We start from the raw sequence: 16352 nt of genomic DNA, 5'->3' as shown, positions 1-16352 counted from the left end.
CACCATGGGACCACGCAGCCGTCATACCGCTCAGGAAGGAGACTGTGTTCTGTCTCCTAGAGATGAACGTACTTTGATGCGAAAAGTGCATATCAATCCCAGAACAACAGCGAAGGACCTTGTGAAGATGCTGGAGGAAACGGGTACAAAAGTATATATCCACAGTAAAACGAGTCCTATATCGACATAACCTGAACGGCCGCTCAGCAAGGAAGAAGCCACTGCTCCAAAACCACCATAAAGCCACACTACGGTTGGCAACTGCACATGGGGACAAAGATCATACTTTTTGAAAAATTGTCCTTGTACTGGTCTGATGAAACAAAAATAGAACTGTTTGTCCACAATGAGCATCATTATGTTTGGAGGAAAAAGGGGGAGAGTTACAAGCCAAAGAACACCATCCCAACTGTGAAGAACGGGGGTGGCAGCATCATGTTGTGGGGGTGCTTTTCTGCAGGAGGGACTGGTGCACTTCACAAAATAGATGGCATTATGAGGGAGGAAAATTATGTGGATTATTGAAGCAGCATCTCAAGACATCAGTCAGGAAGTTAAAGCTTGGTCGCAAATGGGTCTTCCAGATGGACAATGACCCCAAGCATACAAAGTTGTGGCAAATGGCTTAAGGACCACAAAGTCAAGGTATTAGAGTGGCCATCACAAAGCCCAGACCTCAATACTATAGAAAAGTTGTGGGCAGAACTGAAAAAGGGTGTGCGAGCAAGGAGGCCTACAAACCTGACTCTATTAAACCAGCTCTGTCAGGAGGAATGGGCCAAAATTCACCCAACTTATTGTGGGATACTTTTTTTGGTCCTCAAATAATCAGTATCGGCGTTAAAAAAAATCCTAATCGGTTGACCTCTAGTGTTTGTGTGTGAGAGAGAACAGGTGCACAGATGGAGAAAGTAACAGTCAATTAGTGATGAACGAGCTGTCTTACCGTAGAAGGCTTGGCTGGCTGTGTGTTGTAAATTGGGTCATAAATGTTTGGCTGGATAGAACTGAATAATTATTTGAATTATCATCCTGTTTTCTTCTTTAGTTTGTCCTTCAAAATAAAAAAATAAAGCTGTGATTTAGAATGTGTCTCCTTGAGAATAGACTAAGTTCACTTCTGTCTTTTTGAAAGGAGACAATTTAGGACATGAAACACCAGTGTAGAGGTTTTTTTTTCTCAGTATCAAGCCATCACCATATTGTCCTCCCAGGAGTCCTCAGAATTGAACAATTACAGCTTTTTCCTACTTTTTTTTTAAAACGAGGGCTGAAATGAGGGAATGTATCACAGAAAGAGGGAAGAAGATAAGACTTGAGAGGAAAGCGTGAAGAAGCTATACAGCTCGAAGCAGAAATCCTTTTTCTGCAAGGTCACTCTGTTCCCGAGCAAGGACATCTCCAAACGGGAGAAACGCTTATCGTCCACGAACTGACACAATATACTGTTGTTGAGTCTCACATCACATTTATTTCTGTTTTACACGGATGCACTGTGTACAGTTTTACAAACAATTGTTTGCTCAAATTCCCCCACGCTAGAGACAATGTGTTTTTGTCCAATTTTACATTTATTATATCAGTTTTGGTCAGGGTTGCAATAAATGTCAATTTGCTAATCAGCGTGGAACGAAGGTTGTGGCTATGTTTTACTCTTAAGCATTCTAAAGATGACTGAGGAAGTTGCTGTGTTTTTCCTCTTGGCACTGCCGCCCGCCTGTTCATTTGAGCCTGGAAATGGAGCCGGTTGTTGAGATGTGAAAGCCAATGAATTACTTATGTGTGGTATAGAGGCTGACTGCGGAGAGGGAGGAAAGAGGGTGTGGGTGGTAGGCTAGAGACTGCCTTTATGTGAGAGTCATGTTAATGGAATTTTCCCTTATGGCACAGGCTAAAACACCGAACTGGTCTCTTTTTAATTTGGTTTTGTACTTCTCATGGTTTCCCCCCATTTTAGCCAGTTAGAAAATGAGCTAAGCATCCATGTTTGTTTCGTTCGCTCGGACTTGGTTTTGTGACCAAATTATATAACCTATCACCAGATTGAAATGAAAATCCTGGGAGGAGTAGGCATATCCTGAACAGAACATTTGACAGACTATAACATCAAACTGCTTATGTTTCATTCATATTTACACATTTTAATAAATATAGGCCTATTCCTCTTACAGAATTACAGAATATGAAAGTTGTATATGTATGTAGGTGTTTGTATTGTATGGTAGAATACATACATGTGTGATGAATCCGAATGTCTGGTGTATGTTCGGTATATTTGTATTAAGTTATTTAACGGCGTAGCACATGAAACTGTTAACGAAGGCAATGTGAAAGCTCACTAAAATTGATCAAAAAGTGACAGTGGAAAAGGATCTATAACCTCCCAGTTCGTTTCGATAGAAGAGCCACAGTCGACTTGGTATACAGACGGATACATGTAGTCATTGAGTTAGTCACACAAGCGAGCTTGTACATGCTATGTTCATAACCACAGGGCAGTCATCCGCACCGCGTGTCTTATGGATGCAACAGAGTTATGATGGAGTGACCCGGCGTACCTGTGTTTGCCCTCGTTCACGCTTTCCTCCCATCTTTGGCTGATTAGGCTGCTACTGATAGCCCTACTTCTGTTTTCAGTGTCTTTCACTTCCTGGCCCAAGTTTACAAACTGAGGAATGGAGACATCAAATTTTATTGGTCACATACACATGGTTAGCAGATGTTAATGTGAGTGTAGTGAAATGCTTGTGCTTCTATATGCATATATTAGCATCTGGGACAGAGTACGAGGCAGTTCACTATGGGCACGCGATTCATCCAAAGTGAAAATGCTGCCCCCTATCCCAAACAGTATAAGTGACTAGTGATACATTTATAACATCACATTTTTTATTATTAAAGTGGCTATAGATTTGAGTCAGTATGTTGGCTGTTTAAAATTCTGATGGCCGTGAGATAGAAGCTGTTTTTCAGTCTCTCGGTCCCTGCTTTGATGCACCTGTACTGACCTCGCCTTCTGGATGATAGCGGGGTGAACAGGCAGTGGCTCGGGTGGTTGTTGTCCTTGATGATCCTTTTGGCCTTCCTGTGACATCGGGTGCTGTAGGTGTCCTGGAGGGCAGGTAGTTTGCCCCCGGGGATGCGTTGTGCAGACCTCACTACCCTCTGGAGAGCCTTGTGGTTGTGGATGGAGCAGTTGTCATACCAGGCAGTGATACAGTCTGACAGGATGCTCTCGATTGTGCATCTGTAAAAGTTTGTGAGTTGGAGGCGTGCATGTCCACGCAGTCATGGGTGAACAGGGGTTACAGGAGAGAGCTGAGAATGCACCCTTGTGGGTCCCCAGTGTTGAGGATCAGCGGGGTGGAGATGTTGTTTCCTACCCTCACCAACTGGGGACGGCCCGTCAAAGTCCAGGACCCAGTTGCACAGGGCGGGGTTGAGACCCATGGTCTCGAGCTTAATGACGAGTTTGGAGGGTACTATGGTTTTAAATGCTGAGCTGTAGTCGATGAAGAGCATTCTTACATGGGTATTCCTCTTGTCCAGATGGGTTAGTGCAGTGTGATTGCATCGTCTGTTGACCTATTGGGGCGGTAAGCAAATTGGAGTGGGTCTAGGGTGTCAGGTAGGGTGGAGGTGATATGATCCTTGACGAGTCTTTCAAAGCACTTCATGATGACGGAAGTGAGTTCTTCGGGGCGATAGTCATTTAGCTCAGTAACCGTAGCTTTCTTGGGAACAGGAACAATGGTGGCCCTCTTGAAGCATGTGGGAACATCAGACTGGGATAGGGATTGATTGAAGATGTCCATAAACACACCAGCCAGCTGGTCTGCACATGCTCTGAGAACACGGCTAGGGATGCCGTCTGGGCCGGCAGCCTAGCGAGGGTTAACACGTTTAAATGTTTTACTCACGTTGGCCGCGGTGAAGGAAGCCTGCAGGTTTTGGTAGTGGGCCATGTTAGTGGCACTGTATTGTCCTCAAAGCTAGCAAAGAAGTTGTTTAATTTGTCTGGTAGCAAGACGTCGGTGTCTGCGACGGGGCTGGTTTTCTTTTTATAGTCTGTGATTGACTGTAGACTCTGCCACATACGTCCCGTGTCTGAGCCGTTGAATTGCAAGTCTACTTTGTCTCTATACTGATGCTTAGATTGATTGAATGCCTTGCGGAGGGAATAGCTACACTGTTTGTATTCGGTCATGTTTGCGGTCGCCTTGCTATTATTAAATGCAGTGGTTCACACTTTCAGTTTTGCACGAATGCTGCAATCAATCCACGGATTCTGGTGGGGGAAGGTTTTAATAGTCACAGTGGGTACATCACCACCAATGCACCTGCTAATAACTCACTCACCGAATCAGCGTATACATCAATGTTGTTGTCTGAGGCTATCTGGAACATATCCCAGTCCACGTGATCGAAGCAAATCTTGAACCGTGGAATCCGATTGGTCGGTCTAGCGTTGAACCGACCTGAGCACGGGCGTTTCCTGTAAATTTCTGTCTATAGGCTAGGAGCAACAAAATTGAGTTATGTTCAGATTTTCTGAAAGGAGGGCGAGGGAGAGCTTTGTATGCGTCGCGGAAGTTAGAGTAGCAATGATCCAGATTGCTGCCAGCCCAGGTTGCGCGTTCGATATTGTGATAAAATTTAGCGAGCCTTGTTTTCAGATTAGCTTTGTTAAAATCCCTAGTTACAATAAATGCAGCCTCAGTATATATGGTTTCCAGTTTACATAGAGTCCAATGAAGTCCTTTCAGGGCCGTTGAGGTGCCTGCTTGGGGGGGATATACAAGGCTGTGATTATAATCAAAGATAATTCTCTTGGTAGATAATGCGGTCGGCATTTGATTGTAAAGAATTCTAGGTCGGGTGAACAAAAGGACTTGAGTTCATGTTGTTATGATCACAACATGACTCGTTAATCATAAGGCAAACACCCCCGCCCTTCTTCTTACCAGAGAGATGTTTGTTTCTGTCGGCGTGATGCGTGAAGAAACCGGGTGGCTGTACCGTCTGTTAAAATATCCCGATTGAGCCATGTTTCTGTCAATCAGAGAATGTTACAATCTCTGATGTCTCTCTGGAAGGCAACCTTTGCTCGAATTTCATCTACCTTGTTGTCAAGAGACTGGACATTGGCGAGTAGTATACTCGGGATCGGTGAGAGATGTGCCCGTCTACGGAGCCTGACCAGGAGACCGCTCCGTCCACCCCTTCTGCGGCGCCGTTGTTTTGGGTCGCCTACTGGGATCCGATCCATTGTCCTGGGTGGTGGTCCAAACAGAGGATCCGCTTCAGGAAAGTTGTATTCCTGGTCGTAATGTTGGTAAGTTGACTTTGCTCTTCTATTGAATAGTTCTTCCCGGCTGTGTGTAATAAGACTTAAGATTTCCTGGGGTAACAATGTAAGAAATAGTACATTAAAAAAAATACTGCATAGTTTCCTTCGAACGCGAAGCGAGGCGACCATCTCATGAGGAATGGAGACTTGGTTTCCAAACTGAGGAATGGAGACTTGGTTTCCAAACTGAGGATGGGTCCTGTTTTTTTTATTTGAAGTGCATCTTACAAAGGCTTCATAAATCCTTCACATAGGCTTCATAAGCATAATAAATATTTTAAATTAGTTTGAGGAGAAGTTCACAAAGCAATTACCGCTCTATTGCTCTCTGTGTGTACGGCTGTGATTTGCAGTGTGATCTCTTTTAGTCCTTGTTTGCTTATGTAGTCCCACATGGTTGTTCCACTTCCAGGGCTAGCCATTGAAGGACCGTGCTCTTGTTTTGTGACTGAGCATGGTCAACAGAGTCCCACTTCATAAGAGGAACAGGAGAGTCTTTGTTCTAGGGAGAGGGCTGAGAAAGCCACATTAGAAAGCAATGAAGTGGATGCCTCTGACTTAATACTGAAAAGTCAACTTGCATCCCTTACGTCCTTATCCTAGCTTATATATATGACGCACTAGATGACGGCCATTTTGAGTGGAAAGTGGACACTGCCTAGCCAGGCTACAGTCAGCCTCAGACCCTATTGCTTTCCCCACAGATCAAGGAAATTGGATACAAGGAAGGAAACTGATTTGAGTTTTGGGGCCTGGCCAAAGGTTGTGATTCTCCAACCTGCACTTGCACACATCATGTCATGTGTCCCTCATGTCGCCCACATGTGGGTGCTAGCAAGCAGGCTAGGTAGTGCTAGGTATCAACAGCCAATCCAGTAGGACTGGAAGCTATAGTTAGCTTCAACTGTTCAATATCACTGAGCATTTGCATAAAGTTCAGCTTTCCCCAACTTTGATCCCATCCTGTTCACGCTCATGCTCGCATTGCACAACAGAGTCCCCCCTGCCCACCTTCCTTTCCTCCATTGAAAATTAATGGCTTTCGAGGTTTCATTGACCCCTGTCTTCTTCTGTGGAAACCCACTGTTAGATTTATCATGAATAATTGTGACAGGAAGAGTGAGAGCTGTGACCTTAGTTCACCACTCCACTGTCCACCGCCTACTTCAGAAATCACACCTACACTTCTACTAGTCTGAAAAGCTACTTCTTTCTTTACACCTGGCAAAGTCTCATATTGAATTTAATTTTATTTTATTTTCTGTTCATGTAGAAAAAGCTTGTATTTAAAAAAAATTGTTCAGCTCTTCTTTTGAATGGAAAATCCTTGATTGCAGAGGTCATAGCAGTGTTTCCTCTAGTTTATTTCCCTGGCCGGGCACAAAGACGATATGCACGGTGTGACTGCATGAAGACTACCTGGGAAAAAAGATACAATCTCAGGTTGCAGCTACAGATTAAAATCGCTTTATTCGTCAATTGTAAAAAAGTTCCAACCGAACTTTCACTTCGCTTTTATCCCAACCCCTCCGAAAGAGACACATACATAAACAGGTTGGAGCAGGGCTGCCTCACTGGGCGCCCGTGGACAATTGTTGTTGTGGAGGTTAAGTGCTTTGCTAAAGGGCACAACGGTAGGCAATGGCATTTAAAGATTTCATACCAGCAACCCTCCTGTTACCAGATCACATCCCCACAGATTACTTCTGTCAGACCTGGGATTCAAAAGGTTAAAGGCTCTACCCCCTGGTTTAATCACTGTCTCCGTCTGAAAAAAACGAATATAGTGGAGATGAGTTGAACTCCACTCTCCTTTAAAACAGAAAAAAATTAAGAAAAACGGCAACCTGGAACGTGTCCAGTGAAATCACAGCAGCGAAAGCTGTTGACCGCTGACTCGATGCCTCTCAACTGTGACTGCCTGGTGTTCTAAATAAGATAAGATAAGATCACTTTATTGGTCTAACCAAAGTATGACTTCCATTTTTAACCCAACCCCTCCGAAAGAAACACGTACATATATAAAGGTTTTGGAGAGATGCGACACTGGGAGCTGTTGTTGTGGGTAGGTTAAGTGCCTTGCTCAAGGGCACAACTGCAGGAAATGGCATCTAGGATTTGATACCAACTTTCCGACTGATTTTTTTTCCCCCGTCTGACCCGGGATTCGAACTGGCAACCCTCCGGTTGCTGACTCGCCTCTCTAACCGTGTCACGACTTCCGCCGAAGTTTGTCCCTCTCCTTGTTCGGGCGGCGTTCGGCGGTCGACGTCACCGGCCTTCTAGCCATCGCCGATCCATTTTTCATTTTCCATTCGTTTTGTCTTGTCTCCCATCACACCTGGTTCCATTTCCATCAATTACATGTTGTGCATTTAACCCTCTGTTTCCCCCCCATGTCCTTGTCCGTAATTGTTTGTTGTAGTGCTTGTGCACGGTATGCTGGTATTACTGGGTTTTGTTTGACCCATTTATTGTATTCTGTTTACGGTGGTTTATGGCTATTAAGCACCACCGTTGTAAATCAGTTTCCGCTCTCCTGCGCCTGACTTCTCTGCCGCCAGTAGCATCGCATTACAAACCGCTAAGCCTCCCTGGATAAATGTATTATCTACACTAGTTATGTAACATCTTACTGGGTGTATGTGTAAATCAAGGCTGTTTAAAACGGGGAGTTATTTTTAATGGTTATGTTTTCTTCAAATGTTTTTTTTATTCTTCATTAGAATTTTGCCAAACAGACTCTGGGAAGCCAAATAAATTGATCTGTGCGATTTTGTATATGCGACCGACCGGCTCAAATCGGCCTTATGTTGTAAATATATATATTTTTACATTTGGATTAAAGTAGAGACTACAACATGGTATATCATACCCTGCATTTGACGAACAATGGGAAAGTAATTCTGCTTTGAAAGTTGACAAACTTGTTAATTAACTCTTGAGAAAATGGCCTTTGAATTATTTGGTACCTACTGGAAAGCTCTCCTTTTGTCTGCACACATTCAGCATTGTTCACACCCTCTTAAGCCAGCCCCACCCATCTCTTTAAGGATTCACATGTGAGGTCATGTGCTAAACAGAGAGTAGTGTAGTAGAGATTAAGAGTAAAAGTGGTAAAATTAGTAGCCTACAAATTCCAGGTAAACAAAGTGTCCAGATAAAAATATTTGATAAATATTAGATGATGCTCACCCAGACACACTTGTTTAAATTGATGGGTCATGTGAAATAAATGCTCTAACCCCCAACCACATCTTGCTAAGTGGATGGGTCTCTACAGAAAGTGTAAACGGTACAGCCAAATGGGCATTTGCCCATTAGCAATATCAGAAATAGATAGTGTCACTATAAATAAAATAATATACAGTACATACAAGAATATCAATAACAATATCAGTGATAGATGAGGTAGTTATATGCTTACAGTCAGGGGTAAAGTGGCTGAGCAGCAGGATAAAATGATTTTATTGTAGCAGCAACTTATGGCGTGTGTGTTAGGAGAGTCATTTGAATAGAGGTACTGTAGATAGTGCTGATGACTGGTCCGTCCGAACCCCGCATGACCAAGGGAATCTATATTCGGAGAGCCTGTTTCTGTCCTGCCCTTGACTTTGGCGCATGTGATGTCCTGATCTTCTCAAAAACATAAGTTTGTCTAGCTGTGTCCAGTCCAGGTGGTGCTTGTACAAGAAAACCATCTATGGGAGGAAGGACATCAGCATTGTGCAGCAGCTGAAACCTGGTCCTGACTGAGTCCGAACGCTCCTTGGCAACAACAACACCAGGCTCCAGAGCATCGAAGCTGTGAAACAGGAAATAACAAAAAAAAGTGAAGACATTACAACCTGGCACAACATCAATATACCTCCCAAGTTTAATTAAGAATAATAACCTCATGCAATACAAATTATATTCACCTGAAGTGCTGGTACTGCTTGAACTGTGGCAGCGGCCTGAAGTACGGAGTCAGGTGTTGTTGCCCGCCATAGCTTTCCACCAGCACCGTACCATCCTCCAGTCCAACCAGCTGTGGGATGTTGATGCCTGTCACAGTGCTGTCCTTCACAACACCAGCAATCTTTGACAAAGTGTTCACTCTGGTCTTTCTGAAGTGCTGCTTGATGAGGCCAAAGCAGCAGTGGGCGGCAAACTTGGTATGGCCTGTGATCAGGAAGTGAAGGCCCTGACTGTGGTGGAGCTTGTGCATGGTCCGCCAGGCACAATACCAGAGCACAAATGTGTTCTTGTTTTGGCCACTGCAGTTATCACAATTCCGGTCCACACGTGTTTCCCCAACTCCGTAGTTGGTGACGAAACGGTGCGTGTACTTGATGACTGCGCTGCTGCCTTTGCTGGATGACGTGCCTTCATCAATCAAGTAGTTGACTTGTTGTGGTATTCCTTCACAGCAGACACCAAACAGGCCACACTTGAGAAGAGTTAAAAAGTAGATGGGACCTGGCTGCATAGGGTCAGAAGGATAGTGCACCTGCAAACAACAAAATAACATTAAGATAAGTTAATGAAAAGAAAATGTAACATGAAACGTAATATCATTTTTTAATGCATCATTATCAGGTAAATTTCACTTACCTACAAATGTGCAGGGCAGCAGCACTGCATACAGAAATATCATCTTGTAAACTGGAAGTTAAAATGATAACACACCGCCCGACTACACGTACCTCTGGAAAATACAGAAATAATGTGAGCTCAATAAAAGTAGTGCCAATCATGTTGGAGGTCAATTAAATAATCAAAACGTGTTGTTTGTGCTTTACATACCTAAGTGTAGTCATTGATTCCTTGTAAAGACGCCACACTGCTGCTTTTGTCACATGGGATGGCAGCAGCTTTCCACCAAAGTGTTTGTGTCCTGGGTGGCGTCCTGATAATACTATTGCATTATCCTCTGCGTAGTTATTGATGAAGTTCACCACAGTCCTCATGCTTCAGGTGTAGCCTGTGCTTGCTTGGGCCAGCTCTCTTTTTGATGGGAGGCATTAGACCATTCTCCTTGTATGACTGGTGGAGGAGAGTCAGGCGTGTTCTACTGATGCTGAAAGACAAATTCCAGATACAAACATTTTGGCATTATTATACAATAGCTGTGTCTGGCTGTAATCACAGCCAGACACACCTGGCTAACTTGATGGATCATGTAATCATCTGGCAAAGTGGAGTCTTTTGTTTAGACATGTTAGCTAATCAATGAATCATAATCATAGAGTACTAGCAATACAAACCTAATGTTAGCTAGCTAACATTAGGCTATAACTAGCAATGCGAAATGGAATTCTGAGAACATTACTACACACTGATCAAAAACGTAATGTTAGCTAGCGAGCCAGCCATCTGTCAGCTAGCTAGCTAACAATAAGCTTTAACTTGCAATGAAAACATCTTTCTGACAAAATTAGAAATGTATAATATCTGAAAATATGGCGCTGTACAACGTGACGGAAATATGGCGCTGTACAACGTGACAGATGGGAGTATGCTAAAGTACTTTGCTATTTAGCGAAAGAATCCCCGTGTCATTTGGACACGCGGGAGACCGGGGTTCAATTCCCCGACGAAGAGGAAGGAGTAGGCTGTCCTTGTAAATAAGAATTTATTCTTAACTGCCTTGTCTAGTTAAGTGTGCCTCGAATTCGAAATAAATCTGACAGTGTCACCAGCAAAGCACCCCCACACCATCACTCCTCCTCCATGCTTCTCGGTGGGAACCAAACATGCAGAGATCATCTGTTCACCTACTCTGCTTATCACAAAGACACGACGGTTGGAACCAAAATTGTCAAATTTGTACTCAGACCAAGGACAGATTTCCTCCAGTCTAATGTCCATTGCTCGTGTTTCTTGGCCCAAGCAAGTCTCCTTTTCTTATTGGTGTCCTTTAGTAGTGGTTTCTTAGCAGCAATTCGACCATGAAGGCCTGATTCACACAGTCTCCTCTGAAGAGTAGATGTTGAGATGTGGATGTTACTTGAACTCTGTGAAGCATTTATTTGGGCTGCAATTTCTGAGGCTGGTTACACTAATGAACATATCCTAAGCAGCAGATGGAACTCTGGGTCTTCCTTTCCTGTGGCGGTCCTCATGACAGCCAGTTTCAACATAGCACTTGATGGTTTTTGCGACTGCACTTGAAGAAACTTTCAAAGTTCTTGAAATTTTCCGGACTGAACTTCATGTCTAAAAGTAATGATGGACTGTCATTTCTCTTTGCATATTTGAGCTGTTCTTGTAATAATATGGACTTGTTATTTTACCAAATAGGGCTATCTTCTGTATACCCCCCTACCTTGTCACAACACAACACAAACGCATTAAGAATGAAAGAAATTCCACAAATTAACTTTTAACAAGGCACATCTGTTAATTGAAATGCATTCCAGGTGACTTCCTCATAAAGCTGGTTTACAGAATGCCAAGAGTGTGCAAAGCTGTCAAGGAAAGTGGTGGCTACTTTGAAGAATCTCAAATATGAAATATAATTGGATTTGTTTAACACTTTGTTTGGTTACTACATGATTCCATGTGTTATTTCATAGTTTTGATGTCTTCTCTATTATTTTGCAATGTAGAAAATAGTCAAAATAAAGAAAAACCCTTGAATGCGTAGGTGTGTCAACTTTTGACTGGTACTGTATCTTCCAATAAGTTAATTGGGTCATTAGAATTGCCATTTACACTAGTCTCTCCCTCTGCCTCCGACAGTTTGTCAAGTTTGCCAACATCGAGGAGGACACACCATCCTACCACCGGCGCTACGACTTCTTTGTCTCCCAGTTCAGCGCCATGTGCCACTCAACCCACGAAGACCCTGAGACCAGAACCAGGTGAGGAAATAACAGGCTTGAAAATAAAACCTTGAACAAAGAAATTATTTAAGGGATTTTTCACTTGAATAAAATTTTGCTCACTGGGGGGGAAATTGCCATTTTCTCCTTGTCCATAGACAAGTAAGGAAGCGAATATGTAAAGTTATAATTTTGGTTAACCAGTGTATCGCTTTAAAGCCACACACAGATATTCATGCCATAAAAGAATGGCCCACCAACAAAAAAAAATGTAAAAGGAGAATGGAAGTCTAAGTAGTAGGATAGTTATTTACATACAGTAGCCAGGCTTACTGATTGTTATAATAATCCTATTCATCTCCAAATCACCTATGCTAAATCCATAGCTCGCTGCTTTCATGAGATGATGGAAAGAAAGCAACAGAAAACAACCAAAGAATACCCATAACAATGGAAAGAAAGGCAGCGCAACGTTTATTAGATAACCCACTGAACAGACCAAACACTAGCAAACCAGCAAACCAACATGCATCGCTTTATACGCAGGCGCTTCAGGCGCTCTGTTCCACCAGAGATGCCTGCTCTTCCTTAATCTAATGAAGACACCAGGAATATATTCAGATGACTATGATTCACTCTCTGCAGAGAGACCTCATCCCACCACCAATAGTGCTGTAATTATTTATAAAAAATAAAAAATAAAATGTGTTGCCTAACCTTACCACCTGGGGGCGGCCCATCAAGAAGTCCAGGATCCAGTTGCAGAGGGAGGTGTTTAGTCCCAGGGTCCTTAGCTTACTGGTGAGCTTTGAGGGCACTATGGTGTTGGATGCTGAGCTGTAGTCAATGAATAGCATTCTCACATAGCTGTTCCTTTTGTCCAGGTGGGAAAGGGCAGTGTGGAGTGCAATAGAGATCGCATCATCTGTGGATCTGTTGGGGCGGTATGCAAATTGGAGTGGGTCTAGGGTTTCTGGGATGATGGTGTTGATGTGAGCCATGACCAGCCTTTCAAAGCACTTCATGGCTACAGACATGAGTGTTACGGGTCGGCAGATTACCTTGGCATTCTACAGTGGTCTGCTTAAAACATGTTGGTATTACAGACTCGGATAGGGAGAGGTTGAAAATGTCAGTGAAGATACTTGCTAGTTGGTCAGCGCATACTCGCTGTACACGGCCTGGTAATCCGTCTGGCCCTGCGGCCTTGTGAATGTCGACCTGTCTAAAGGGCTTACTCACATCGCCTGCGGAGAGGGTGATCACAGTCTTCTGGCACAGCTGACGCTCTCATGCATGCATCAGTGTTACTTGCATCGAAGCGAGCATAGAAGTAGTTTAGCTTGTCCGGTAGGCTCGTGTCACTGGGCAGCTCTCGGTTGTGCTTCCCTTTGAATTAGAGGTCGACCGATTTACCCGGAATGGCCGATTTAATTAGGGCCGATTTCATGTTTTCATAACAATCGGTAATCGGCATTTTTGGACACCGATTGTGGCCGATTTATTTAAATTTTATTATTATTTTATTTTTTACCTTTATTTAACTAGGCAAGTCAGTTAAGAACACATTCTTATTTTCAATGACGGCCTTGGAACGGTGGGTTAACTGCCTTGTTCAGGGGAAGAACGACAGATTTTTACCTTGTCAGCTCGGGGATTCGATCTTGCGATCTTCCGGTTACTAGTCCAACGCTCTAACCGCCTGCCTTACTTTGCACTCCACGAGGAGCCTGCGTGGCAGGCCGACTACCTGTTACGCAAGTGCAGCAAGAAGCTAGCATTAAACGTATCTTATAAAAAACAATCAACCTTAACATAATCACTAGTTAACTACACATGGTTGATGATATTACTAGTTTATCTAGCGTGTCCTGTGTTGCATATAATCGATGCGATGCCTGTTCATTTCTCATCGAATCACAGCCTACTTCTCCAAACGGGTGATGATTTAACAAGCGCATTTGTGAAAAAAGCACTGTCGTTGCACCAATGTGTACCTATCCATAAACATCAATGGCTTTCTTTAAAATCAATACACAAGTATATATTTTTAAACCTGCATATTTAGTTAATATTGCCTGCTAACATGACTTTCTTTTAACTAGGGAAATTGTGTCACTTCTCTAGCATTCCGTGCATGCAGTCAGGGTATATGCAGCAGTTTAGGCCGCCTGGCTCATTGCGAACTGTGTGAAGACCATTTATTCCTAACAAAGACCGTAATTCATTTGCCAGACTTGTACATAATTATGACATAGCATTGAAGGTTGTGCAATATTTAGACTTAGGGATGCCACCCGTTAGATAAAATACGGAACGGTTCAGTATTTCACTGAAAGAATAAAAGTTTTGTTTTCGAAAGGATAGTTTCCGTATTTGACCATATGAATGACCTAAGGCTCGTATTTCTGTGTGTTATGTTATAATTAAGTCTATGATTTGATATTTGATAGAGCAGTCTGACTGAGCGGTGGTAGGCAACAGCATGCTCCTAAGCATTCAATCAAACAGCACTTTCGTGCGTTTGCCAGCAGCTCTTCGTTGTGCTTCAAGCATTGAGCTGTTTATGACTTCAAGCCTATCAACTCCCAAGATTAGGCTGGTGTAACCGATGTGAAATGGCTAGCTATATAGCGGGTTGCACGCTAATAGCGTTTCAATCAGTGACGGCACTCACTCTGATAGCTTGAAGTAGTTGTTCCCCTTGCAATGGATAACAATGCTTCGAAGGTGGCTGTTTTTGATGTGTTCCTGGTTCGAGCCCAGGTAAGGGCGAGGAGAGTGACGGAAGCTATACTGTTACACTGGCAATACTAAAGTGCCTATAAGAACATCCAATAGTCAAAGGTATATGAAATACAAATGGTATAGAGAGAAATAGTCCTATGATTCCTATAATAACTACAATCTAAAACTTCTTACCTGGGAATATTGAAGACTCATGTTAAATGGAACACCAGCTTTCATATGTTCTCATATTCTGAGCAACGAACTTTAAACGTTAGCTTTTTTACATGGGCCGGTGTAGTACGACTCGATGTTAGTCCTGTATTGACACTTTGCCTGTTTGATGGTTCATCGGAGGGCATAGCGGGATTTCTTATAAGCTTCCGTGTCCCGCTCATTGAAAGCGGCAGTTCTAGCCTTTAGCTCAGTGCGGATGTTGCCTGTAGTCCATGGCTTTTGGTTGGGGTAGATACATACGGTCACTGTGGGGACGACGTTATCAATGCACTTATTGATGAAGCCAATGACTGATGTAGTGTACTCCTCAATGACATTTAGATTTCTTATTAAGGTCAATTCAATTTTTGGCTAAGGTTATTCAATATGTATTGCATTTGTGGATACTTTCCCTGTTCTCAGGGCAGGTCTGCCGGTTTTGACTAGCAGAAGTGACTTTTCGCAGCAGGTTAGGAGAACTTAAGCAATTAGCATGTCAGGTTAGGAGAAGGACATTAATGTTAGGAAAATGCAAAAATTTACCCATAACTCGGATATATCTAGCTACAACCAAGTCTGCCATTAGAACAGTCTTGGTTTGTTATTTTTTGAACGTTTAAAAAAGTTTTTTTTCATTTTTTTAAACAATACAAAACTTACACAATCAATGACAGCATACACACACAAACATCGACATCACACCTGCCCAGATCCACCTGCTCACACCCTTATCCCCAGCGCCCACATCACTCTCCGCCAGATGGCTTCAAACTGCACCATTTTGTTTCTCTGTCACCTACGCACTTTCAACATTTAGATATGTGGCAAAATTTGAAATGTTTTTATTTTTTTACATTGGATAAAAGTGAAGACTCAGAGCTAGAAAATGGTATATCATACACTACAGTTGAGGAACATTGGGAAAGTAATTCAGCTTTGAAAGTTGATAAACTTGGGACCTCACTTTTGAGAAAATGGCCCTTGAGTGTTTGGGAAACCTACTGGAGAGCTCTTTGTCTACACTCATTCAGCATTGTTCACACCCTCTTAAGCCTTAGCCCCACCAATTTCTTTAAGGATTCACATGTGATGTCATGTACTAAACAACCAAAGATTTCAAGACTGAAGACTGGCTTATACCACATCTATCGATAGTTGTCGCAGTTACATCATGAACATTCTATTGTTGTCCGACATCAAACTTGTCGTTTTCGTTATGAAACAGAAAACTAGAGGCTGCCTGTTTGTCC

At 42.9% G+C, this 16352-nt stretch overlaps 1 protein-coding gene across 3 annotated transcripts in view; it reads left to right on the top strand.

The window, feature by feature from the left end:
- Window positions 1–16352, top strand: part of efr3a (EFR3 homolog A (S. cerevisiae)) — a 219416-nt gene that overhangs the window by 88680 nt on the left and 114384 nt on the right. For all 3 annotated transcript variants that reach the window (XM_055867573.1, XM_055867571.1, XM_055867572.1), the window contains exon 6: window positions 12077–12198. In XM_055867573.1, the coding sequence (XP_055723548.1) occupies window positions 12077–12198 (122 nt within the window). The remainder of the gene's footprint in view (window positions 1–12076; window positions 12199–16352) is intronic.

The sequence above is a fragment of the Salvelinus fontinalis genome, chromosome 17 (assembly GCF_029448725.1).
Source record: "Salvelinus fontinalis isolate EN_2023a chromosome 17, ASM2944872v1, whole genome shotgun sequence".
Lineage (NCBI taxonomy): Eukaryota > Metazoa > Chordata > Actinopteri > Salmoniformes > Salmonidae > Salvelinus > Salvelinus fontinalis.
This window is presented reverse-complemented; position numbering and strand designations above follow the sequence as displayed.